This window comes from Castor canadensis, chromosome 6 (genome assembly GCF_047511655.1).
Source record: "Castor canadensis chromosome 6, mCasCan1.hap1v2, whole genome shotgun sequence".
Classification (NCBI taxonomy): domain Eukaryota; kingdom Metazoa; phylum Chordata; class Mammalia; order Rodentia; family Castoridae; genus Castor; species Castor canadensis.
In genome coordinates, this window is record NC_133391.1 from 141,012,060 (window position 1) to 141,038,673 (window position 26,614).

A 26,614-nucleotide genomic window follows, 5' to 3' on the forward strand; every position below is an offset into this window, starting at 1 on the left:
ATTCCCACGGGTGCCATTCAAAGGTTCCACTATGTCATATAGTGCCATCCCAGGACCAAGCCTTTAACACATGGGGCTTTAGGGGACATTGAAGATCCAAACTATAGTAGTTATAGTATCTGTCATCAGAAAGGTAATTATTTGACCACAACCATGTTGAAATTAGTTTTTCTTGATCCTTGTCATGTTGGGTATTGCTTTTATAGGGATGAGAAAAGTTTCTTTTTTATAAATTCTAAAATAGCAGACTAAAGTAGGAGAATTTCATATTGCTATAAAATGTCCTGTGAATGACTCTAATTCTAATTAAATTGACTATTTATAGTTATTAGTTAATATTTCCTTCTTGAAATTTCCACATTAAGTTAATTATGTATCTTTAAGAAAAATTATTTTTGCCATTACAGTTTTATCATGATCTTAGGAAGCTAACAACAGGAATAATTAAAAACTGTTACAAATAGCATTTGTATCTATATTTAAAAAGCTCTTCAATTGACCAAGCAGATGTTGTTACAGATTTTTGTCTTTGATATGATAAATTTTCCATTAATTTTGAAAATCTGTATTAAGGAATGTGCTTTCAAGTTTTGCATATTTGAGCTGCAATTTGTGAGAGTTCAAGCAGCTGTACTGACAACCATTTGATAAATTTGTAATTGAAGCTCTTTTAGGAAAAGACTAAGTTGTGGAGCTTTGTGTTCTGTACTTTATGTTCAGACATACGCATTTGAATTTCTTCTGTGGGTCCGGAAATTGTAACATACATTACACACATGTACACACATATACATACATAAATACATATACTTATTATCTCATGTATATATTTATATTGCCCATCCAGTCTAAATTGAAAGTAAAGACACATATACTTCACTTTTTAAAGAAAATTTAAGAATGTCCATTTTAAGCTTTCACTATCTAACTTAAATATTTTTCCCTTTGTCTAGGTTGAAGAAATTGTGGATATTGGATCATTTGCTGCTGAAGATATACATATTCCTAAAATTTATGTGCATCGCCTTATAAAAGGAGAAAATTATGAAAAGAGAATTGAAGTAATTTTACTTAGATTCTTTTGTCAGTATTTATGGGTCTGATTACTGGAGGGATGTGTCGCAAAGGCCACTCCAAGTGATAGGAGATTGGAACCAAGCAACAGATTTTGCTTTGCATCTTAGTTGGACTTCTCATGTGTTCATTTTGAGGGAACATGATTTTCTGCAATACTGTCCAGTCTGGCAGTACCTTGTTTTCACAAGGTACATATGATCATGTCCTGTGTTTCTTTAGGCTGTGTCTGCCAGGCTTCTGTTTGCTGACTGTCCTAGCGAGAAGAGAAGGTCTTTGGTGACTTTGCCCCTGCTGGAGTCTTACTGCTTAATTGCTTCAAAGTATCCAGAGTATTTGGATTCAAGTATTCAAAGTTTCTAGCTATCTTGAAATTGCTTTGTACTTTCATGTAATGCAGAAAGACTATCATTTTTAATTAGCTTTGAGCTCTGGACAGCTGGTAGCCATGAAATTGTGCAAGGATTGAGTACCAGGAGCATTGGAAATATTTCAAGACCAGTCAGAACATAAGGAATGGCCAGCTGGGCCCGAGTTGATGTCAAGATTCAAGACATACAGTAGAGGATATTAGGGAATCAGAGATACCCACTACCCTGTGGACATCAAACAGAAAGACATTCTGGAACCCAAAACTGTTGTCAGGGGCCTTGGGAGAAAAGATGGGAAACTGGCAAAGAGAAACTAGAGTCTGTGTCAAGGAGATTTAGTAATGGAAATTGTTTTCTGACTGGTTTCTGGATATTTCTGTGATTTCCGTGATGCACAGGTAGCAAAACCTGTCTAGACTCTGCAGGTGGTAATAGGCATTTGGCAGCAGTAACACCTGGCAAACACATTCTGACAGCCCCAGAAAACAGATTTCCAACAGTTATTTCGTTTTCTTTGTTCTGGCTCAGTCTCTGAACACCTGAGGAGAATTCAGTTATAGGAGTCTTATGAGTAACAGTAGTAGTAGTGATTATGAGACTAACAGGAGATTATTTGCTTCAAAGAGACAGAGCAGGTGCATCTTCCTCTCATAACAAAACTGACCTCCTTTATTTACCTTGTGAAGAAGTATTTCAGTCATCAGATATCACCCATCTTATTCTTTTTTAAACTCTTTGTTATATTGCAGGTAGTCTCCTAGTGGTAATGAGGGTTTTTTTTCCTCCCCAGGAAATTTTTATATTGAAGCTGATAAAATGCAAAGCATACCATCAACCATGAATCTTTTTTGTGTGTGTTTATTTTTAAAGCGCTTATCAGTCCGAAAAGAGGAAGATGGAGAAGCCAAATCTGGTAAACGTGGAGATGATGTGAGGGAACGTATCATCAAACGGGCAGCTCTGGAATTCGAGGATGGCATGTATGGTATCCTTTGTGATTGTGAGACTAAAGACATAGCCCTTGCTTTTCCTGTATTGATCAGGCAGCAGGGACTCCTGAATAGTGATCTGTGTTAGTCTACAGTAAGTTTTTAAAAAATTGGTCTGTTTTTACCAAATATGGCATATAACTCCAAGATATCAAAATATATGAGACTGGCATTATAATGTTCACTTTCTTGAACTAAAATGGCAATCAAAAATTACTTAGTCATTTTCTAGTATATAGTGGATTTCTATACAGTTTGGTATTTGAATTGAGTTTACTGGAAAAAGAGGTTATCTACAATAAGGGCTTCAAATCTCAGAATTACTAGGGTAACTAGTGCTGTTTATTTTTTTGATATTCTGACATATGCATATTCATTGAAATGTAAGATTCAACTTCTTAAAAAAACCCTACTTCCTTGATAAAGATCCTATAAATGTCTTATGTTTTGTTAGGATATTCAATGAATGATTCAAATTCTGCTTTATACACTTTGCAAAAAAGAGCTAGAGTAGACTTAGTACAATTAGTATTTGGAATTTTGAATGCATTTAAATAGAAGTGAGACTGTTTCTTATTTTGTTAATTTTCAATACAAATAGTGTGTGATAAAGTAAATATTTGTTGAACTGTAGGTACAGTGAAGCCATTCTTAAAGACCTATGGCAGAAAGAACTAGAAACATGACAAGTGTACCCATTCTGTAAGCATCCCACAGTCATTCACCCTATGATCTTGACTGAGCCAGGCCTATTTATTTCTCTCTTCTTTACTTCTACTTCCCTGCTTTTTCTTTATTTTGAAGTTTATACCTTGTGTTAGTTCAAATGGTGAGAATTAAAATAGGGGAAGAGAGTACCTACCCCCTGCATAGGCAAGATTTGGAATCAGCCTTGACTTAGGAGGTGAAAGTCCTTGGGCTTTTCTCAACCCTGGTCCATCGACTTTTGATATTTAAACAGACTCCAACACTGATTTTAGAAAATGATGGTTCCTAGGCATTCTTCATTCACTCTTATATTGCCTATGAAAAATATTTGTAACTTCCTTCATCTAAATGACCCTCCTATATCACCTACTCTTTTCAATCCAAAATATACATAGCCTTTTCTCTCCCTGGTATATGATTTACTAAAAAGTATTTAAAAACCAAGAAAGTAGTAAAATATTGAGGTATAAGGCTTATAATTTGGATTGCTTTTCTCTGAAAATAGCTGTTCATAATGGAATTAATAGCGTAGTGTGTTCTGTGTACATCTGAGAAATGCAATACAAATAACACTAACATTAGCCTGATTTGTTGACAGGTGACCCACGAAGCTATCATTGTAGCTTCACAGACTTACTGTATCAACAAGAAGTGACTGGAGTCATCGAGCTGTACTTCTTGTCTTTATAGTTCATAATTTGGTGGTATATATATATTTACTTTTCTGGCCTTGATTTCTAAAGACTTCACCGTAATTAGAGTCTCTTCATATTGTCCTTATTTTTGTATTAAGTCTGGCAAGGTCTTCAGTGAGAAGAAATAGTGGAGAGCAGTGGATAGCAGCTCCGATCTGCTCAGCCTGCCTGTGTTGAGAAGCAGGATTCAACTCACACCCTGGCATGCACATCAAGGTTACCCTGTTTTGATTATGTAAGGGAGAAATTTCCACACCATCAGTTAGTACTGCTACTTTTCATATGGCCTCAGCTGTGTTTGCAGAAATGCCCCTCACATTCATCTTTGTGTTTCTGTGAAGATTCAGTTACCAATGAGTATTACCACAGTGACCCAAAGGAATTCATATACATTAGATAGACTTTTTGATATCATCAGATTTTTTTTTAAATCTAAAAGTGGTATCACTTTTTTGTAATATTAAATCTTAATTTTCTGACAGTTTGTATAGTGAAAATTGTATTTAAACAAAGGATAAGCCATGTTCAATAATAAATCAGTCATGATACATCAATCCACACTTCCTGAGCACAAATAAAATATGTCTCACACTTTTATTAAAATGATCTCTTGGTTAGCTTCTGGAGCCACCCCTTTGATACCTTTGTCGGAAAGCATATTAATGTTATTGAGAAAACTGTAACTAATTAGAGTTTTCCTTTTTGGAAAATTATAAACCAGTACCCAGAGGGTGATTGAAGAATATATTCAATTATTACATTCATAGCAATTTCCCTTTAAAAGAAAGCTTCAATTCTGATTGCAGATGTTTATGGTATATTCTCTATACTTTTGATAGACTAGGCCTTAACAACTTTTTTTCCAGCTAATTTGGGCATAGGAATCCCACTTCTGGCCAGCAACTTTATCAGCCCAAATATGACCGTTCATCTTCAAAGTGAAAATGGTGTCCTGGGTTTGGTAAGATGGAAATTAAAACTTTCCTTAATTTTAACTATGGCAGAGACTATTTGTAGCTTGCCAATTTATAATATTCCTAAACTTTTATTATTTCTCAGTAGACCTTAATATCACTGCAGTAAAAATTGTACATATGGAAATGTACATCTAATATGTAAGATGAGTAATGTTAATAGACTACCTTTGATGACATATAGACATATAGTCGATACTGATTGAAGTAATGATAATGACCATTTTCAAATATAGAAAAATGCCATGTATCTAAATAAAAGTATATTTCTATTAAAGCCAAAGACTTGCATTTAATTTATCTTCATTTTGAAGACAAGAGAAATAAGTTTATGTGAATTATCCATTGTCAACATTTAAAGAGAAATACACATAGGCCTAAAACATTAGTGTGTTTTCAATTTATTTATAGGACAAAATTTTGGTCCCTCTTTGAAAAGTATATAAAAACTACAAAGCCAATAGTTCTTCTAGTTCCTCATTCTTGACTTTATCTTAGCTTTTTCTTCACCTTTTTTTTTTTTTTTTGGCAATACTGGAGTTTGAACTCAGGGCAGGTGCTATACTATTTGAGCTACTCAGCCAGCCCTTGTCTCCTTTTTTTTCCTTTTCCTCCTTTTTGTTTAATATATGTTATGCTGTAAAACTACTTGCCCCATTCAAGGGATTAGAGTTGCCTTATAAAACTCTATGCAAAGTTGGCTGAGGATGTATCTCACTGGTGGAGCACACGCCCAGCGCGACACATACACACTCGTGTGCAACACTCATGCACACATACAGAATTAGATACGCATTTTTAGAAATAAAACCTTCCTTGAGAGGAACCAGGCAAAGGGAGCATAATGTGGTCCACACTTAGGTGTACTAAGTACAAGTACTCCAAAACCAGAAGTTTCCATGTTACACATAGGAAAGTCATAACTTCCTTTCCAAGTCCTTCTAGCCAAATGACAAATCTATGTAGTTGGTATTCATGAATCCTACCAGAAAGGTTCATCGAATAACTTGGCTGCTTATTAGGTGCTAAACATGACTTTTTGTTTTCTTGACATATATTTCTAATAGCATAACTGGTCATTTTTAGAAAATATTTTCCCCTTGCCCAGTTATACTATTAACATAGTAAACAATAATTAATATGAAAAAAGAGCCATGAAAATACAGGAATTATTTTAAAAGGCTCATGTCCTTGGATGATAACTTCTTAGGGTTTTTGGAGGAGTTGTTTATATTACAGTTTTAGGGTGTGATTCAGGAGAATCCTCTATACTAACTGAATGTGTGCTGTATTTGACAGGGTCCATATCCATTACAACACGAAGTAGATGCAGATCTAATCAATGCAGGTAAACTCACTTATTACATTTTTTTCAACATTTTTCTTTGCTGTTAACTGCCAAATAGTATCAAGGAATTGGACACAATTCTCTGCCTCTTCCTGGAGAGTGCTTTACTCTATTACGATTAAGCAGGGAGATGAGCCTTCCTAGTCCTTCTTTGAGGTCTCCTCTCATTCAAGAATGACTGAGCTAAAGAAGGAAATGCAAATGGAGGCACATTCAGTGGACAAGCTTTGATGGGTTAGTCAGGGTCTTGACTGTAAATGGAAAACACTCTGGAATGGGGGTATTGAGAGCAATGTGAAATGGAATTTTTAACCCCACAGGGAATTATTATTACCTATAGACCTTAAGGGACAACGGCAAGAGACGGCCACCCAACAGGAACCATGGCCTTTGGTAGAAGAAGACCACCAACTTCAGTGATTGTGGTAGAGGAAGGGTCTCTTTTGCTGGGTCTCCAGCCTTTGCCACTCATTGACCAATCCCAAATTGAAATAAATAGATCAGCCTCCTCTGGATGGAGAAGGTGGGAGTGCATCCTTAGTAGCTAAAGGAAAAGGTTGGAAATTTTTGTGTAGGTGATGCTTACCATCTTCTAGTCCAATCTGGATTGAGAGAGCATCCTCCAAACATACAACCTAAGGATGTGAGCAAAAGTATATTTTCTTTGAGCTGGGAACATAAGCATGATCTTCTCCTTTGTTCTGGTAATCATATGCTCTGCCTTTATTATTAGGTTGTTATTTTCTGGAACATTGAGTCACAGGTATTAGCAGCCTAGTAGAGGATGACGAACAAGCCTTTGGCCATGGTCACTGCCTGTGTTTGAGGCAACACTTGCCATCATGTTGGACTGTGGTTTATCCTTGATCAAGGACAGCTGCCCGTAAGAAGTAATTTTTATGTTTTAGCAGGACTTTCAGCATCTTTCCTTTATTCATTCTATCCCCCACAAAAGTGTTATTGTTACTTTGCTTTCAAAAATTGTATATGTACATTTCAGAAGTAATAGGAGGTGAACATGAAGGCCAGCTGCCAAGGAGAATTGATGTTCGATACCTAGAGTTTTTGAAAGTAATACAACTTCTGATTGAATAGTTGAATAAGTTAACATGACTCAACTCTGAAAGACCCACTGTGATAATGCAATGACATTTAACCAAGGCTGTAATTTGACTGTACTGTACCCTTTAGCAATAACTCATTGATCTGTGAAAATATTTGCTGCTTGATTTAATTAATTTATGATGTTAGTGAGTTATTTGCAAAATGAATTACTCCATTTTCCAAATTTCAGGCTTGAGTTCATAAAACCCACTTTCCTTGGAAAAGGAATTAATCTTTTTCAATGACCTTGTTAGACAGTAGGTGTTTCTGATTCTACTGAGCTTAAAAGTAGCTCGGTTCTAACGAAGCCATCAGTTTTCTATTTCAACTTCTGAAATACCACATAAAATCTTAAATCACTTTGTAAAACAACAGTTCATTGTGGAGAGGGTGCCAAGTTGCAAATTGGCAGAGTAGTATTCTAACTCTTTCAATGGAGACCTTCTTGGGATTTTTGGTGCCTTTTTTTTTTTTCAGTGCTGAAGTTTTGAACTTAGGGCCTGTGCTTGCTAGGCAAGTGCTTCACCACTTGAGCCACACATCTCCATTCTTTCTACTTTAGTTATTTTTCAGATAAGGATAGGCTCTCAACGTTTCTTCCCTGGCCAGCCTTGGACTGATCTTTCTACTCTGCGTAAATGGGGTTACAGGCATGCACCACCAAACCTGGCAATATTTGGTGCTTTTGATTTTTGAAGCCATACAAATTACGGAGGAAATAATTTGAGCCAAAGAACATAAAATATAAATTGGTGATTTGCTCAACTTCCCACAATACCTGGAAATTGCTTGGAAGATCAGCCAAATGGCTGTGTTAATTTGAAAAGATTTAAACAGCAATCTTTCCCCTCCCCCTTTAAAGTTAAATACTCATTTACTTATTTCAGCACTCTCTCGCTTTTAAAGTTAAATACTCGTTTATTTATTTCAACAATCTCTCCCTCCTTTAAGGTTAAATACTCATTTATTTATTTATAGGAAATTAAATTAAATTAAATATAGTTTATGTCTCTTGGTTTCATTAAGTCTTGAGAGATTCAGATAAATGCTTGCTAAAATAGAAGATACAAGTGAATAACATTTTCTAGGAAAATATATGTTTCTTCTTAAAAACCGATGGGGGCATTATTTCTGGAAAAATTAAGGGAATGGCTGTATGTTTTTTAAAAAAGTGTTTCTATTCTGTGTAAATGTGGATGATAGGACTATATACTCTAGAAAACATCTTTGAACAGAGCACACTTCTGGATATCTTTTCAGATCATTTGATAATTTAATATAAGCAATGATTTTTCTGAGATTAACTTTTCCTTCATCCTCAAATAGAAGCACATTTTATTACTGTATATTAATTATACAAAATAATGGGTTTCATTATGGAATTTTAATACCCGTATACAACGTACTTTAATCATATCCAGCCCCTTCAGTCATCTTCAGACATACTCTCTCTAGCTGGTCTCCCCCACCTTCCAAATAGTCCCTTTTGTATTTTTGTGTCTTCTTTTAAAATCTAGATTCTGCATATGAGAAAATGTGATATTTGTCTTTCTAGTCTGGTTTATTTCATTTAACATGATAATCTCCCTTTCCATCCATTTTTCCTACAAGCAACATAATTTTGTTCTTCTTTGTGGATAAATAGTACTCCATATATAATATGTTTTCTTTATCCACTCATCTATCGATGGGCACCTAGGTTGATTACAGCTTGGCTATTGTGAATAGTGCTGCTATAAACAGGGGTGTGTAGGTGCTGCTATTGTATGTTGACTTACATTCTTTCAGATTATGTGCCCAGAAAGTGATGTAACAGGATCATATGGTAGTTTTATTTTTAGCTTTTTAAGAAGAACTTCCATACTGATTTCCATAGTGGCTGGATTAATTTATATTTCCAGTAACAGTGTATAAGCATTTCTGCCCCCACCTTCAATCCCCACCCTACATCCTTGCCAACATTTGTTGTTGTTTCTTTTCTTGATGATAGCCTGTCTGACTGGGATGAGATAAAATATCAATGTCAAAGTGGCATTTTACTGTAGACATATTACTATCTAGCTAAAGATATCAAACACTTCTTCATGTATTTATTGACCATTCGTACTTCTTTTGAAAATTATTCATTAGCCTATTTATTAATTGGATTATTTGTTGTTTGGTATTTACTTTTTGAGCTCTTTATATATTTGGTATACTAATCCCTTGTCAGATGAATAACTTTTATCATGAAGGGATATTGAATTTTGTCAAAGGCTTTTTCTGCATGAGTTGAGATGGTCATGTAATTTTTGTCTGTGTTTATGTGCTGCACTCAGTTTGTTGATTTGAACATGGTGAACCATCCTTGCTTCTGCCTTCCTGGGGACATTAAGCAATATCTGCAGATATTTTGATTGTCACCCCTAGAGAGAGAGTGCTATTGGCCTGTACTGGGTAGAGGCCATAGATGCTGCTAAGCCTTCTGCATCGGTTAGAACAGCCCCCATAGAGTTATTCAGCCCTAAAGATCTGTAGTTCTGAAAAGGAGAGTCCCTACTTTAAAGGTATCTGCAGGCCTGCAACTAAAGTATGACAATACAGCATTCTATATCTGTAATGATTTCAGCCATCCTTTCTAGTTTTATTTTTCACTATGCCCTACAAGTATGCTTTTGTGCACTCACACGAGTGTTTGTAAAGACTGCTGACTGTATTCTCAGTGTGATTCATACTTTCCTTCCTACATGTCTTTGTTCTTACCAGGCCCTTCACCAGATTTTGTTTTTTTACCTAGTTCCTTTTCATTCCCAACTCCATAATTTTAATTTGCTGTCAAAATGCCTTACACCCATCCTTCATGGTCATTTGTCCATTTCCAATTCTTCTGTAACTCAAAAATGTCCCTACTCTGAACCTATAACATTCTAGTACCTTTCTCATAAACATACCACATTGTGCCTTGTAATCATATGTCTATTTATCTCTTTTGCTGCATGGTAAGCTCCTTTTTCTTAGGACACTGGTTTTCCAAACCCCCAGATCCATAGCATCCATATCACTAAGGACTTTTTAGAAGGAAATTCTGAGCCTCAATTATACACCTTCTGAAATAGAAACTCTCAGAAATTTGAAATTTTATAAATCTTTCATATGATTCTGATGGGTGTTTAAGCTTGAGAACAAGCAGTTTAGGGTATTTTTTTTTGCAGCACTGCTCAAGGCATGTAATAGATACACTGTTAAGAAAATGACCTATAAAGTTATGAGCCAAAGGACTCAGTACCTATGAAATTGAGGAACTCTATTGACAAAATGTTATGAAAATATTCAGATCTAAACACAGAGAAAAATGAAGGAGAAAGAAGCCAATAGGGAATAGCCAAATAAGAAAGCTGTCATTCTTTATGTTGATTGTCTTACTTATTAGAGTTATGTAAGATTTTTCTTGATCAAATTTGGACATTGCATTAGAAAATCATAGATTCAACTTTAGGATACTTATTTTTATTTAGATATTGGATAATTTTAAATGCTGACAATTTAAAAAATTAAAAATAGAACTATCATTGATCCAGTAATTTCACTTCTGGGTAGATGGCAAAAAATAATAAAATCTGTATGCATTCCTATGTTTATTGCAGCACTGTTCACAATAACCAGTAGAATGGAAACAACCTAACTATCCATCAACTAATGAATGGATAAGGCAAATGTTGTACATTTACATTGTAGAATACTACTCAACCATAAAAATGATGAAATCCTGTCATGTGTGACAACATGGATGGAACTGGAGAGCTTTATGTTAAGTGAAATAAGCTGTACACAGAAAAACAAGTACCACATATTCTCAGACATATATGAAATATAAAAACGTTGATGTCATAGAAGCTGAGAATAGCATGGTAGTTAACCAGAGTAGGGAGGAGGAAAGGCAGATTTATCAATGTGTACTAAAGTGACACTTGGATAGGAATAAGGAGTTCTGGTGGGCATACATGACAATAATGTGCCATATATTTTAGAAAGCTAGAAGAAAGGATTTTAAATATTTCAACCATAAAGAAATGATGTTAGAGGAGATAGATATGTTTATCCTGATTTGAACATTTCACAATATATACATTTTATTATACCTATAAATATGTATAATTTTCATGTAGCAATTAAAATAAATTTAAATTAAAATGCTGATAATTAGATGCTTTACTTCAAAAGAATGTAATTTGTAACATACCAGGATGAATTAGCAGGGGCCTAATAACCATTTTCCATGAGAGTTGTTTTCTGGGTTCTTTAATAAAATTATGCTTTATAAATCATTTTGGTCTCAAAATTTCCCATATAGTGGAGAACACCCTTTGGAAGTCATTGTGATTTAATACCTAAAAAAAAAAAAAAGAATTGGGATTTTAATGTTTTTCTTCTTTCTTGATCTACAAGTTCTTCCTCCCTGACTCTCCACCTTACAGGACTGGTAAGGATCTGATTTTGTTGTACATACAAGTTTTGGTATGATGAGGTTTAGCAATGTTGAGCTCATATAGACTCATTATATACCCCACTGTATAAGTCATTTTCTAGGTCCATGGCATTTAACTCTAAAGGGGCAATGGCATGGTGTCTTTTCTAAGAACTTTGGAGGGAGCAATAACAATGGCAATAATAAAAACTAATCTTTGTGGAGCTGTTTGTCTGAGCCAAGTTCTAAAGAAAGGACTTGATATGCATCATCTCATTCAAACTCCAGGTTCTGTGCTGGCTAAAAGCCCCTTCTAAATCATAGCAGAAAGTATTTTCCAAGGTTTTTCAGTTTTATGGTATTTTAGAAGATATGAAAATGTTTCCATCATTTTAGAATCAAACTCCCTTGGGGAATAAATATTTCAGCGTGATATAAATCGGTATACTTTTTCTTCATATTCCAGCTCAAATGGAGGGGGACATTGGTAGAAAAATTAGCTGTCAGTGAGATTGAGAAGCTGAGGGGATAGCTGTGTTGGATAGCTGGGAATGGTCAGACCACTTCTGTTCTTGGTGTGTTGGCAGCTTTTCTATACTCTCATTGTGGAATCACAGCTTTTGTTCCCCTTCCTTTTGTCTGCCCTCTTACACTGGGGTCACATATAGATTGTGACAGTTGACTTACCTTTGGCCAGGTGGCAGATGAGCACTTTTCTGGTTGAAACCAGGAGCAGTTTCTGGGTTCCTGAAGTTCCTGAACAGAGAAGTTCTGAGTCAAATTATATTATTAGCAGTGTGAGGACTGGATAAATGTGAAGAATTTTCCAGCTACTCCCCAGCAATGAGGAATGATTGACAAATAAACTGTATATATTCAAGGTGTAACAAGTAATGATTTGATAAGTGTATACATTGTGAAATGATTACCACAATGAAGTTAATAAACATGCCCATCAACTCATATATTTTCATTTCTTCTTTGTGGCGAGAACACTTAATATTTACCATCTAAGCAAATTTCAAGTATGTAATACAGCACTATTAGCTATAGCTACTGTGCTATATATTAGATCCTTAGAACTTACTCATCTTTTAACTGAAAGTTACTGGTTGATTTTTTTAAAAAGGAAAAACCAAAGGACATTTTCTGTGTCACTCCCTTCAAAATTGCATTTCTTCTTATGTTCCTGTTTATTGCATTGGATTCTGACAGGTGCCACCCCAGAACTCCTTGCTCAGTCCTATTAGCATTTCCAAGTGACTTGTAAAGGGGATGAGAATGGTGGCAGGAGGACAGGTATAGGCAACAGAGAAGTGCAGTGTCTGAGAATTTACTAGTAATAATACCACAAAAGTTGGTTATTGTCACCTTTCAGGGGCAATGCTGAACAATGTCAGTGAAAAATATTCCCCTTTGCAGTGTGGACAATTCCTATGCTGTCCCCTTACTCCCTATGCAGTGGGAGTAAGTAAAGGGAGCTTATTTATTTATTTTTTTGGGAAGCAGAGAATATACAGAGCTCTTTGTCCACCACGATAACAGAATTCTAATAGTCTTTTCTTCCCTTGTTTTTCCTCGTTTCTTTGTGTGTGTGTGTGTGTGTGTGTGTGTGTGTGTGTGTTTAGGCAAGGAAACAGTTACTGTTCTTCCAGGAGCCTCTTTTTTCTCCAGCGATGAATCATTCGCCATGATTAGAGGGTATGTAATAATGGAGCCTCTCACGCTTGCTGTGTGAACACACAGTGTGGAGTGAGTTGAGTCATCCCTGAGTGTGAGCAAGGCTCTGAGACATGGTCCCATTTCCCACAGTCCCATTAAAGTATCACTGCTTATTCAGTTGCAGGAAGCTATGAAATTATTCCCGCTGAAGGCTGGGCACTGAAATATCCCACCCACTATTTTGAAAAGAACCCCCAACATGGAAAATATATCTTTGGATTGAAGTAAACATTTATAAGGTCCTTTCTGAAGGTCCCAACATTTTCTTCAAACTGTGCACTCACCTTTCAGCTGCATTTGTCTTCAAATCCAGTCATATTCCCTCTCACTGAAGGAAACAAACTTCACTGTGCACACCTATGTTCATTTTGTTTTGGGAGACAATATAGGCTATAATTTTGTTAAAAACTCTTAATGGTTATTTCTCTGCATCAGCTTGAAGCTTATCTAGAAATCAGTTATGGGGAGAAGGAGAGGAAATTTATTTTGGAGTTATAGTATTATTTTAATTGCTGGCACTTTCAAAGTAATATGGACATAAGGCTTGTAAAGTTTGCTTTATTTTGTCCTTTTTCTTTCTTAGGGGACATGTCAATCTGACAATGCTAGGAGCAATGCAGGTTTCCAAATATGGTGACCTGGCTAACTGGATGATACCTGTAAGTAGACATTTTTCTTTTCTTATGAATTGTGCTTGCATCAAAATAATTCTTTTGAAATACTAAGGAAAAAACCTCAAGTTGCTATAAGAACATGTTCTGTCAAAAAATGAATAAAGATTTGTGTCTATTTCCTCTTTGCATCAAATTTTAATTAAGCATGTTACCAGTTACTATTTAGTTGAGACTAACAATAGGCAAGTTCAGACCGAAAGTAACATTATCCTCAAAAAAACAGATTTGGGGAAGATTATTTTTTTAAATGGCTTAATTATACTCTGATGAAAGAAGAAGTAACAAACATTAATTATAACTAATATTTTATAACTGGAAAGAACAATCAACACATTCTATTTTTCTTGAAGTGATTACAATCCTCTCTTGATTGGTCATGTGCCCTCATAATCAATCAGTCACATTGCCTTCTATTATGGAATGCAGTCTTTGTGATGGTTAAACATGCTTGTAAAAGGCTGAAGGTTTTCATTTAATAATGACCTAAAGCAAGGAAGAAACCTCTTAGCTCTAGCTTTGGGAAAAGGATTGCAATCAGAATTTACTCCATGAGTGTTGGTCACTATATTCCAGGGTGTTGCTTTCTGATTTCATGCATGGAAACTCCAGTGGATGTGTCCATGATTATGAGTTCACAGTGGCTGGTGGCTCAAGTTTCTTTTTATGTGGGTGTGTGTTTAAGGATATGTGTTTCTCTATAGCACTAACTAAAAAGTAATTTTGTTAAGTAACTAAGGCTGATAGTCTGTGATGTAACTTTTTTTAATCTTTTAGGTTTTTTTTTTTCTAATTTTTTGATGAAGATGATTAACATTGTTGACAACAATGTTAAAGATTATATTAGTTTGCTCTGTTGATCTAATACTACCTGAAATATTATTTTAAAGTTTTAGTAATTATTAAAGTCCTGGTTCTTAAACTTGTTGCATATTGGGAATCATTTCAGAGTTTAAAAGATGTTGAGGCCTAGATTCCAGCCCCAACCTTTCCAATTTGCACTTGGTGGTTTAACACAATCCAGATGATTCTAATATATGACCAAGTTTGAAACAAGTACATTAAATAATGACCATGAATCATTCATAATTAAAATATAATTGAAAAATGCCATGAATCATATGATTATATTGCTATCGAGTTATAAAAATGATTTGTCATTTGAAATTAGCTATAGTTACAAGGGTTGGCTGCTCTTGGATGCTTCAGTGAAATTTGGGAGGATCTCCTAAGCATCATACAGTGAGTCAGATTGACAGTTTGTGGGAATACTTATCAGTATATGAAACCAGAATGCATCTATTTTCAAATATTAGAAAATAACAATATGGAATAGTAGAAGGAGTATGGGAAAGCAAACCCTGAGTTTTGCCCTGACTTTACCAGTAATCAAGGTATGACCTCCACATATTACTTAAAGTGTTTGGGTTAAAACATCCTCATTTATAAAATGAAGGTTTGAAATTAGATTATTTTGCATGTCAAGTAACTAATACAGTGGTTAACAAAAGCCTTGTTGTAAGATAAATCTGAGCTGAAATTCTATTTTGATTGTTTGCTAGCTGTATAACTTGAACCAATGGCCTATTTTTTCTACTCTGTAAAATGGGAGTGATAGCATAGTATCTACTTTATAGGACTATATAAAGGAATAAATGGGGAAATACATACAAAGCACATGTCACAGTGACACGTAGTACATAGTAATTACTTTGATAAGTTGAGAAGGGGATCTTGGCAGACAAGGAAATAACATTGATTCTTATGAAGAGAAGCAGTTAGGTTTTAAACATGTCTGTTTCACTGGACTAATGGTTTCTTAAGTCATTTTGCACAGTGGTCCTGGATATGAGGTAGGAATGTGTTCAACAGGTTCTTTCCTTCAGGGGACTTTAATCGAGACTTTTTAGATAAAAAGCACACATGAGATTTGTTTTTATTATAGTTTAGCATACAGTGAAACAAGAATCAGTCACAGAGAGTGCATTATGTAGCTGTCCTTTTGTAAGAAAGATTTTTCAATGTGTATCATATTTTTATATACCCTCTTAAGGTCTCTAGGAATGTTTAAAATACCTGTGGGTTTTTTTGTTCTTTTTTTTTGTTTTTGTTTTTGTAATTTTCTTAATGTAGTTTGGAGCTTAATGAGTTTGCTGAGGAATGGACCTAGTGGGGTGATGATTGTGAGCTCTGGAACATCATGAAGTAACATCATAGTAATGTGTTTGAGAAAAATTATGCATACAAACATTCTTCAGTCTGGTTCCACTCTTTCAGTAATGGTAGTGTCACTTGCAATTTGCGTTTCTTTTGTTCTTTCAGTAAATGATAATCACTTCTTGACTTCTTCACAGTGATACAGTCTATGTTTTCATTCTTTGGGACTCAGAATGGCTTCAGAGTCAAGACCTTGAGGTTTAGATTGGAAGAGACCTGGTTTAAATTTCAGCCCTACCCTTTACAAATGATAAGATCTGAAACACATTTTTTTTTTTTTGGTTAGAATTAAATCATAGGAAAATGATAAGTGAGTACTATCGTACTCAGTAACTAGTGGCTATTATTTTCATCTTCTTTAATGCTTTATTGCTTAACGTTAAAGAGGGATCATTTGCCTAAAAATAAACTAGTTCAAGTAAGACAATTCCACAGGAATCAGTATACCCCACTTATCCTACATTTATATTCACAACCAAAAATTAAACCTTTTCAGGATACATTTCTTGCTTTTGTTGGTTATAGATGAGATGTAGCCTACCCTCCTTATGCAGTTTCAGTAAGCAATCTATTTGTTTGTCCCAAAGATTTTTGTTGATTTATAAAATTTAGATGCATTATATTGCAAAATCTGTCAGTCAGGAAGCTGCAAAATTTAGCTTTATTATATAATTTTTCATTTTCATTTATCTTTTCACTGAGTTTAATAATTTTTATTTATTCATCTATTTTTGTGGTACTGGGGCTTGAACTCAGGGCCTTCACCTTGAGCCACTCCACCAGCCCTATTATTGTGAAGGGTTTTTTGAGATAGTGTCTCATGAGCTATTTGCCCACGCTGGCTTCGAACCAGTCTTCCTGATCTCTGCCTCCTGAATAGTTAGGATTACAGGAGTGAGCCACTGGTGCCCAGGAGTTTAATAATTTTTAAATGGTTGTGTAAGCCTCAAGTTCGCAGCATCACTATCATTGTGGTGTCAGATTATAATAAGCATTGAGCCTTAAAGACAAGCAGTGTGGATACGATTTGTTTTACCTTCCAAGCGCTTCTTAATATGCAGCATTGGTCCCATGTACACAGACTTTAATGGTTCTGCCCTGAGTGTCCACAAAGGGAGAAATTGACAATAGTAGTTCACTCCTTCAAGTTTCCTATTTAGCATGATGATGGCAAAACCCCAGACAAGCTAAGAACGGGGGAAAAATGTGCAGCCAACAAAAGTCTACTTTCAGATCTGCTCTGTGCCTTTCTAACGCCTATTTTTGGAAAACAGCTGGTATAGATTATTGACTTATGAAGGGAAGCAGATGTGTGTGATCAGCTAGGGGAGCTTGCTACTGAAAGCATGAATAGCAGCCCCCTGGACAGGGACGCCCACATCAGTGGCACTAGAGACAAGGGCCCTCTCCTTACACACGGAGAGGATTGAAAAGGGGCATTCGTAAGGCAAGGGAGAGAAGAAAATTTTTGGTGTTTGTTTTTTTCCCTCACATTTTTCAGTTTTTGTGCATTTGAAAGAATAAACACAAATTAATGTTACAGTCATTAATCGTAGATTTCTGCGTACATAAAATTGATTGGGTCCTGTAGATGTGATATCAGTTTTAAAATAAGCTAAAATAATAGTCTTCTTAATTAAGCCTCTCAAAGGAATGTTGCATTTAAGATTCTGTCTATTGGTTTAGTTGCCTCAATTGTATAATCCAAATATTAAGTCCATATATATATATATAAATATATAGATTACCACTAGGTGAAGATTGCATTATCTACATATTATTTTAACACATTGGTATCTTGTTCATTTGATCTGAAGGCGCAGGAAAGTGCAAACCATGAGTTAGGAAATATGTAGGTGGTGATGTGAAGATTTTATAATTATTCGGCAGTGCTTTTGCCTTATTCATGCAATAGAGTGGAAAGCACATAAAACTTTGGCATTAGACAGACCTCTGCTTAAATACTGGTTCTTTCACTAACTGATGATGTGACACATCATTTCCACTTAGTGGACTCATTTGTTAAGTGATAAAAATATTTAACTCATTGTCGCTTATTCTGGGTATTAAATTAGTTCATTCATTCAACAAGTATTTACTAGGAATATACTAAGAGCCATGTACTGTTGTAGTTTTATTGAGGTGAGGGGGATTTAGCAGTTAACAAAAATATATAAAATGTTCTGTATTTATGGAGTGATATTCTGGCAAGGGTCACAAACTATAGCCCATGTAGAAAATCTGGCCCACTGTCTGTTTTTTGTAAATAAAGTTTTATTAGAACACAGCCATATGTACTCATTTGCATATTACTCATGACTACTTTTGTGCTGCAATAGAAAAGCTGAGTAGTTGGAATAGAGACTTGCTATGGTTTGAATATATCCTCCCAAATCCATGTACTGGAAACTTAATCCCCAATGCAACAGTGTTAGGAGGTGAGGCCTAAAGAGAGTTGATTAGGTCATGAGTTCTCTGCCCACAGGAATGTTTTCATGGGAATGGGTTACTTACTTGGAGAATAGGTTTGTTATAAATGCAAGTTTAGCCCCCTTTTTAATTCCCTCTTGTGTGAGCTCTCTTGCCTGACCTTCTACCTTATGCCATGAGATGATGCAGCCTTACAAGATGAGGCCTTTTACTCTTAGACTTCCCAGCCACCAAGACTGTAAGGAATAAATATATATTCTTAATAAATGACCCAGTCTTAGGTATTGTATTGTAGCAACACAGAACAGACTAATACAAGATTGTGTGGCTTTCAAAGTCTAAAATATTTACCATTTTGCTCTTTACAGAAAACATTTTCAAACTCTTGCCTTACATCATTGATTTGAAACCTTTATTAATATAAACAAGTAATTTCTATCTAAGCACTGTGTAAGTGATATATCACAAATTTTATGTGGTGTTTTCATTCTCTTCAAAGTATTTTCTTTTTTCCTATGATTCATTGGTTATTTGGAAGTGTGACACTTTCCAAACACATGGTGATTTTCCACAAGACTTTATTTTAATGATTTCTAGTTTAATTCTTTTCATGTCAGGGAATATACTTTATAGAGTGTCAATTCTTTTAAATTTGAGAATATTTTTCAGAGCCCCAAATACAGGATATCTTAGTGACTCATTTGTACTTGAAAAGGATATGTATTTTGCTATTGTTGGTAGAGATCTGTGACTGTCAGGTCAGGTAGGTAGATAGTGTCATTCAAATCTTCTGTGTCTTTCTGTTAATTACTGAGAGAATAGTGTTGAATTCTTTAGTTCTAATTATGGTCTTGCCTAATTTTACTCTCAGTTGTATCTCATTTTGCTTTATTTTAGAAGTGCTCCTACTTGCATTCATACTTATTTAAGATTGTTACATTCTCTTAATGAATTGACCTATTATTTTTATATCTATTCCTTAGTCTAAAGTCTACTGTAATATATATGCAATATAATGTATATACAGTAATATATATATATATATATATATATATATATATATATATATATATAGTGTTAAATATATATTTGTTTAGTCTCCTTGCCTGAAGCTTGGTAGCATCTTTACATTTAAGTTCTTATGGTCATGTAGTTAAGTCTTGTCTTTTTAAAATTATCTTATATACTCTGTGGGTCTTTTTCATCTTTTTTATTTGCATATTTTATTTTACAAAGAGGTTTATTGTGATATTTGTATACATGAATATAATGTACTTTGATTAAATTCACCCCCTCTATTATGCTTTCTTATTACTCTCTAACTCTGAAGGGGTTATTCAATTGGGTTATTTGGGCCATTTATATTTATATGGTTGGATTTAGATCTATTAGCATATGATTTTTTTCTACTTACTTCATCTATTCCTTTTTCTTTGATTTCTTTGGATCAGTTATGTATTTTATGATTATTTTTATCTTCACTTTTGTTTACTTATGTTTTTAGTGATTTCTTTAGTGTATATAACATTCTTTTTGTCATAATTTACACGAAGATCTGTTATATGACTTTACACATAAGAATCATGCAAGAGTACACTTCTATTTCCTACCCTTGTTTTTATTTCTTAATATTAATAATACATTTTACTCATCATGTGTTATAAACCCCTTAATACTTTGATATTATTTTTCCTCTAAACAGACTGCAATCTTTTTAAATAAGAAATGAAAATGAAAATCCTCATGTATTTTTTTTAACATTTTTGCTCCTTTTTGCGATTTTATTGTATTCAGATCCAGACTGCCACTGCCTTTCTTTTTTCACTTATATCCCAAGTCTCACAGCTATCTCAGGTTGATCCTTTCAATATTTGTTTTTAATCTTTGTTAAGGTGACTTGAACATGGCCTTCCTCCTGAGGACTCTATCCGATGCTTCATAAATTATAATATTTTCCTTAGTGGCTGATAGAAATGTGAATTGTTCCCAGACCTGTGCAAGTTCTGGACATTTGGTTCCCAATACTGGATAGTTTTTCTTTCCTAAGATTTGCCTATTTTTCTCTCATCTATGCACGCATAAGTATTTAAGGTAATCTTACAAATTTTCAGAATTCTCTGTGGTGACATCTTTTCTGGTATTTTGAGATCTCAACTCAATTCTAGTTGCTCTAACCTCTAAGCCCAACAAACTTGTTGGTTGTACTTACTGTCTTGCAACCTATAGTGTCTCCCCAGGCTGGGGGCAGTTGAAAGTCCATCTCACTGGCTTTCCTTTTCATAGAGATCATTGGTCTGTTCTGTCTGCCATCTGATGTGTGAAAGCTATATTTTCATGCATTAATCTGATTTCCTAATTATTAATATTGTTAGTATTACTTTTAAAATTATGTCTCTGTGTACTTACTGAATGATTTCCTTAGCACAAATCCCTATACAGAGAATATCTTTGTCATGTTTTTAGGGGATTTTTTTGGGTATCACTGAGTTACCATCAAGGAACATTACCCCACAATATTTAATAGTTTCTACTCTATTACCATCACTGGTCTCAGATTTTCCCTTGTTATATCATTACACTCTATAATTTTGCATTTCTTTAAAAACTACCATCTGGGACTGTTTAAAGAGCAAGTAGTGCTTTACTCTTTTGTAGGGCACTGAAGTCTCTTCTTCCCTCTTATTCAGTTTCAGTGCTGCTATCTTTAGTCATTTTAAAAGATAACATTAATGGTGACTCATCTCTGTGTTACTGAATGTGGCCAGCTATAGCAGACATGAGTATGTTTGTGTTCGTGTGTGTGTGTGTGTGTGTGTGTGTGTGTGTGTGTATGTTTCTTCTGTATCCAATATGTTGAACAAGTTCTGTATGTGGATGAAATAAAAACACATCTCTTTTTTAATCTCCTGTGGAACCTTTCACTTTATTCAGTTAGGGAGGCTTTTTCTCTGCCCTTAATTAACACTTAGAGACTGTGTGACATTTCAGCACACCCTCAGATAGTAGACTGACCTTAGGTCACTTCAATTCACACACTCAGTTTTTTGATTCAGAAGTTAAAGGGTCCAGGCCAAAATAGTGAATAGCATTTCAATATGCATTTAAAAACAAGACATTTCCTCTCACTTCTGTTCTCCCAGGATAGGCTGCCTGCCTATGGGGAAGGTTGTGTAGTCTTCTGCATTTTTTCCTCTACTAATTTTTCTCCTCTAAGTCACTGATCAGCACCCATCAGGATCAAAATTCAAGAGGTGGGGAAGACAAGAAAATGGCCAGACACATAAACTCTCATTAATAGTGTCCTCTCTTCCTCCCTACATGTCTGTTTGACAAAGTGCTAAGATGTGGTTAGGTTAGCCTTTCCCACGTGCCCACCTCTTGGAAGCACTTGCGTACTTGTGCTGCTTTTTATGGTGGTGTAGGTTCTTCCTCTAAAGGGCTGTTTTAGCTTTTTCAGGTAAGAGTAATCCACAAGTTCTCCACCTTCAGGGCTGTACATTGTCAGTTAAGTAAGGAGCTGGCATATTCTTACCTGTCTTCTTGGTTGCTGAGAAATGGGGATTTGGGAGAGGGAATCACAGGACACTTTTTAATCAAATAAATCCTTTATGTCGAATCCTTTCCTGCCTTCTCCTGTATTCCTGGATCTTGCTGAATGTCTCAAGGTCCTGGAAGTTGGCTTTTGACCATTTCCTTTTTAAATTCTCCTTCTGGGTATCTACCTCATGCACTGCTGTCTCATAGTTCCCATGTTTGAACATTTGTCAAAAGCAAGACAGAAGAGCCCTTATCTAAGATCTAGTTATCAGCAGGTTTGCCCAGGGGCCTACTGTTCCCTTGCAGCCATTAATTCTCCCCTGTAAACTCATATTCAACTAAGCCTTGGTGTGTGGGGGGTATTTCCATCTATGGTTCTTGTGCATCTGGGCCATCTCTATAGCCCATGCTGTTTCTTACCTGGAGAGGACTCTGAAACAACCTAGCCAGATCTTGTGTATTTTGGCAGTAGTGGCATTTGAACTCAGGGCTTCACGCTTGCTAGGCAGGTGCACTACCACTTTAGCCACTCTGCCAGCTAGCTCTGCCATTTTATCAGGGAGTAAGGCTGCACTGCCCATGGGGTAGACCTTTACTTTCTGTGACAATTAGAAACACATTTGGGACTGGCAGAGTGACTCAAGTAGTAGAGTGCCTGCCTAGGAAGTGTGAGCTCCTGAGTTCAAATCCCAATACTACTAAACACCAAATAATAAAATGAAAAAAATAAAAACACATTTAATACCTGCAGAATTTCCAACAGCAAAAAAAATCATTCCTTCTTGTCCATCAATTTAACAAATGAGGACACTTTTTTTTTAAGGCAGCATTATATTAGTGATTTATGAATTTAGGATGGTATTAGAAACATAAGCTATTTATTATATACTTAAATACTGTGTTTATCCCAAAATACTTTGTTTATGACTATCTGGAAAGCATTATGTTGAAAAATAATTCTTAGTTTTCTTATTTACATCCAATATTTTTCAGACTAATGGTATATTTATAGACTGTAACATATTTGATATATTCATTTTGTAAGGAAAATTCTTCATATCTGAAAGATCCTATTGATGATTAAAAACTATGATTAAGGTTCAGAAGCCACAGATAAATTTTAAATCTGTTATTTTTTTCAAGGAAGTAACTAACAAGTTATTAAGTACAAGCTACTGGCCAGGTATTCTGCTATATAATTTGTATATTTATTGTTATTGAGTTCTCATAGAATACCATAAGTTAAATACAGTCATCCCATAAAATCTATGATAGATTACTTCCAGAGTGCTGTACAGGTATCAAAATGTGTGGATGCTGAAGTCCTGTATAAAATGACTTAGTATTTGCATATAACCTATGCACATTTCCTCATGCACTTTAAATGATCTCTAAATTATACTACCTACTACCATGCAAATGCCATGTGAGTTGTTGTTATTGTGCATTGCCTAGTGAATGATGACAAGAAGAAAAAGTCTATACATATTTAGTACAGAAACATTTTTTAAATTTTAATTTATGGTTTGTTGAGTCTGAGGTTGTGGAACCCATACATGTGGGGTACTGTATATTAATTACTAAAGTTTTCTGACAAGTACTTAAAACCATGATCCTTTGTTTTTCTGTGTCTTGCATTCTTCCTTAAGATACTGTTTGGAAGTATTTAATGCCTTTCATGATGGAAACAAAGTAATTTGCAGAATAAGTATCCTTACAGCATTTCTGTAAACTGTAGACAGAAACAGTTGTTTTACTTTTTTCACTGTGTGGGGCAAAGCGTACTGCAGTTTGAAGGATGTGCACCAAGTCTATGATGCTTGTTCTTGGTGGGGTTTTTGGAAAGTGATGAGTTAAACATTTTATGTTTCTTCATCTTGTTTCCTTTATGCACTCACTCAAATTCTAATGTATCCACCATCTAATCACATATAACTAACCTAAATTTTGTATATAAAGTACTTTGTCCATTTTATTTACCTGTTTTTATTTTTTATGATCTACTTACTGATTCAATTCCTTGGATATGTTCAGGCCCTCTACTGGGATTTTTCTAAAATTAACTTTCAATGCTACTAAACGGGAAACATTGAAGCATCACTCTAGAAATGTGAGAACCATTGCAAAAAGGAATACTGAATAGAAATTTAGAAAAAAAATAAAATTGGAAATGTACCAAAGCAAATTCATGAGCAAGACTGCTCACCCATCATAGGTCTCCACACATGCAGACTTTTAGGTAAGTGAAGGGACATGAGAATATGAAATAGTCTTTTCTTCATCTCAATTTTCAGCAGTCTGAAAGGTATTTTGCTTTCTCATTGGTACCCAAATTTGTTTTAGTTGTGGAGGAAAGAACATTTTTCTCTCCTTGTTGTGTTTCATGTGATGTATTTGTGAATAACTACTTACCCTTAAGAACTTTGGCTACTCACTTGAACTTAGTTGTATTCAATCTAAATACTGGACAGAAGATGACCTGGACATCTTATTGATTCAAAACCATGGTGTCACATAGCCTCCCACAAGTGCTTCTAAGAATTTAATCGGATACTCTCCATCACCCCTGGTGTTGGAAGGCAGAGTGGGAATTCATGTATCTTTGAAGCAGTCAATCTCTTTTCCTCCCTCTCTCTTCTTCCCTCTCTCTGCCCCTCTCCCCTCTTTCCCTCTCTCCTCTTTTTTCTTTCTTATTTCTTCTCTTTATAGAGACTAAGCAATGAGTGAGTTTGATATTTGCAATAATATCCCTTTGGCTAATGATGCATTCTTATGACTACAGCAGCCCCTTCTCATTACACAGCCTACTTAAGAGGAGAGGAAACATTAGAAATGATAGATGAGGCCCCCTGGGAACTCCATTATTAGTAATATGACAAATAATGGTGCTGCTGAGATGACTTAGCACGGGAAGAAACCAAAGGGCTAATGACAACATGACCCTGCAGCTACAGGCTAATGAATCTTGAAAACTAAATTTTATTAAATCATGGAATTTGACATTTCTGGCTGGTAAAATCATTATTTCTTACTTTGTTCTTTTTGTTTATAAACCACGTTGATCAACACTTTTTTGAAAGTTTTGTTAGAGAAAAATGTTGATGATTGCCTAATATCATTCATCCCTAGAGCAACTTACTTCACTGATAGAAAACCAGAATGCAAAGAAAAATGAAGTGACTGGACCCATGTCAAAAAGCAGTTAGTAGCTCGTCCAATATTGAAATTTATCTTTCCTGTCTCATAGTCTTGTATATGAGGAAAAACTTACTTTTGAATAATAACATCCCAAAACAAAGAACCTTCTGTTGTCCTTTCAAGCACACTGAGAAGTAATTCTGTACCTCTGTGAAGTTAACCTTTGTAGACCCCAGTGCTTCATTTTTAAAATGTGGTAGATCATAGCTTTTATTCAACAAAATTCATTAGGATTATTTGTTCTGTAGTAGATGTTATATTAGCAGTGAGGGATGAAGTGGTGAGCAAACCCAATGTGGTCCTCCTGCTTACAGAGAGTATTATTTCTATAATGAAGATAATAAAAAAGAAGAATGAGAGAGAGTACCATTGATGAAAAAACCTGTTGTACCCTCAACATGAAACATGTTGACTTGGAAGGACTAATGGGTTTGTAGTAGTTAGGTCTCCTTCCCCAGGAGCATGAAATATTCCACTTTTCAGGTCTCAGTTTATGTCCTTCATTAGACTTGTTACATTATTTTATAGTTTTTGTCAGTAACTTGAGCTGAATATTCCATTTCAATTCCTAAGTGGTTATTGCTAATATAAAACTACTGATTTCTGTATATTTATCTTATACTTTACTAAATTCTTTTATTAGTGATAGTAACTGTATAGTTCTTGCTTCTAATACCCATGCTACTTAGTTTATTTTCCTTATTTAATATGATTTCCAAAAATATATAAGCCTGGGGTTGAAATTTGGGTTTTGCACTTGAGCTACATCTCCAGACCATTTTGCTGGAGGGAAATCTCCCTATTTTGGAGATGAAGGGTCTCTAGAACTATTTGCTTGGTCTGGACTCAAATTGTGATCCTCCTAATCTGAGCCTCCAAGTAGGTAGGATTACAGGGGCAAACCACTGGTGCCTGGCCTGAGGACTTAATTTTGATGAGAATTCATTTAGTTTTTTAACTTTAAATACTATGTTTGCTTTTTTGTTTTGAATAAATGTGCTTTAAACTGTTCTAGATGTTTCCTTGTAGGCTTTTTTGCTTACAGTTTTAAAAGAGGCCGGAAGCTGAATTTTATCCATTGTGGTTTTACCTGTTGAGCTTATAGCTCTTCACTTTTAATTCATTGAAATTA

The 26,614-nt window shown here is 35.0% G+C and overlaps 1 protein-coding gene across 1 annotated transcript in view; it reads left to right on the forward strand.

Annotated features, from left to right (window-relative positions):
* Positions 1-26,614, forward strand: part of Oxct1 (3-oxoacid CoA-transferase 1) — a 127,367-nt gene that overhangs the window by 52,954 nt on the left and 47,799 nt on the right. Inside the window, exons 8-13 of the mRNA XM_074077543.1 lie at positions 954-1,061; positions 2,316-2,430; positions 4,704-4,798; positions 6,111-6,159; positions 13,336-13,408; positions 14,013-14,088. Of these exons, the coding sequence (XP_073933644.1) occupies positions 954-1,061; positions 2,316-2,430; positions 4,704-4,798; positions 6,111-6,159; positions 13,336-13,408; positions 14,013-14,088 (516 nt within the window). The remainder of the gene's footprint in view (positions 1-953; positions 1,062-2,315; positions 2,431-4,703; positions 4,799-6,110; positions 6,160-13,335; positions 13,409-14,012; positions 14,089-26,614) is intronic.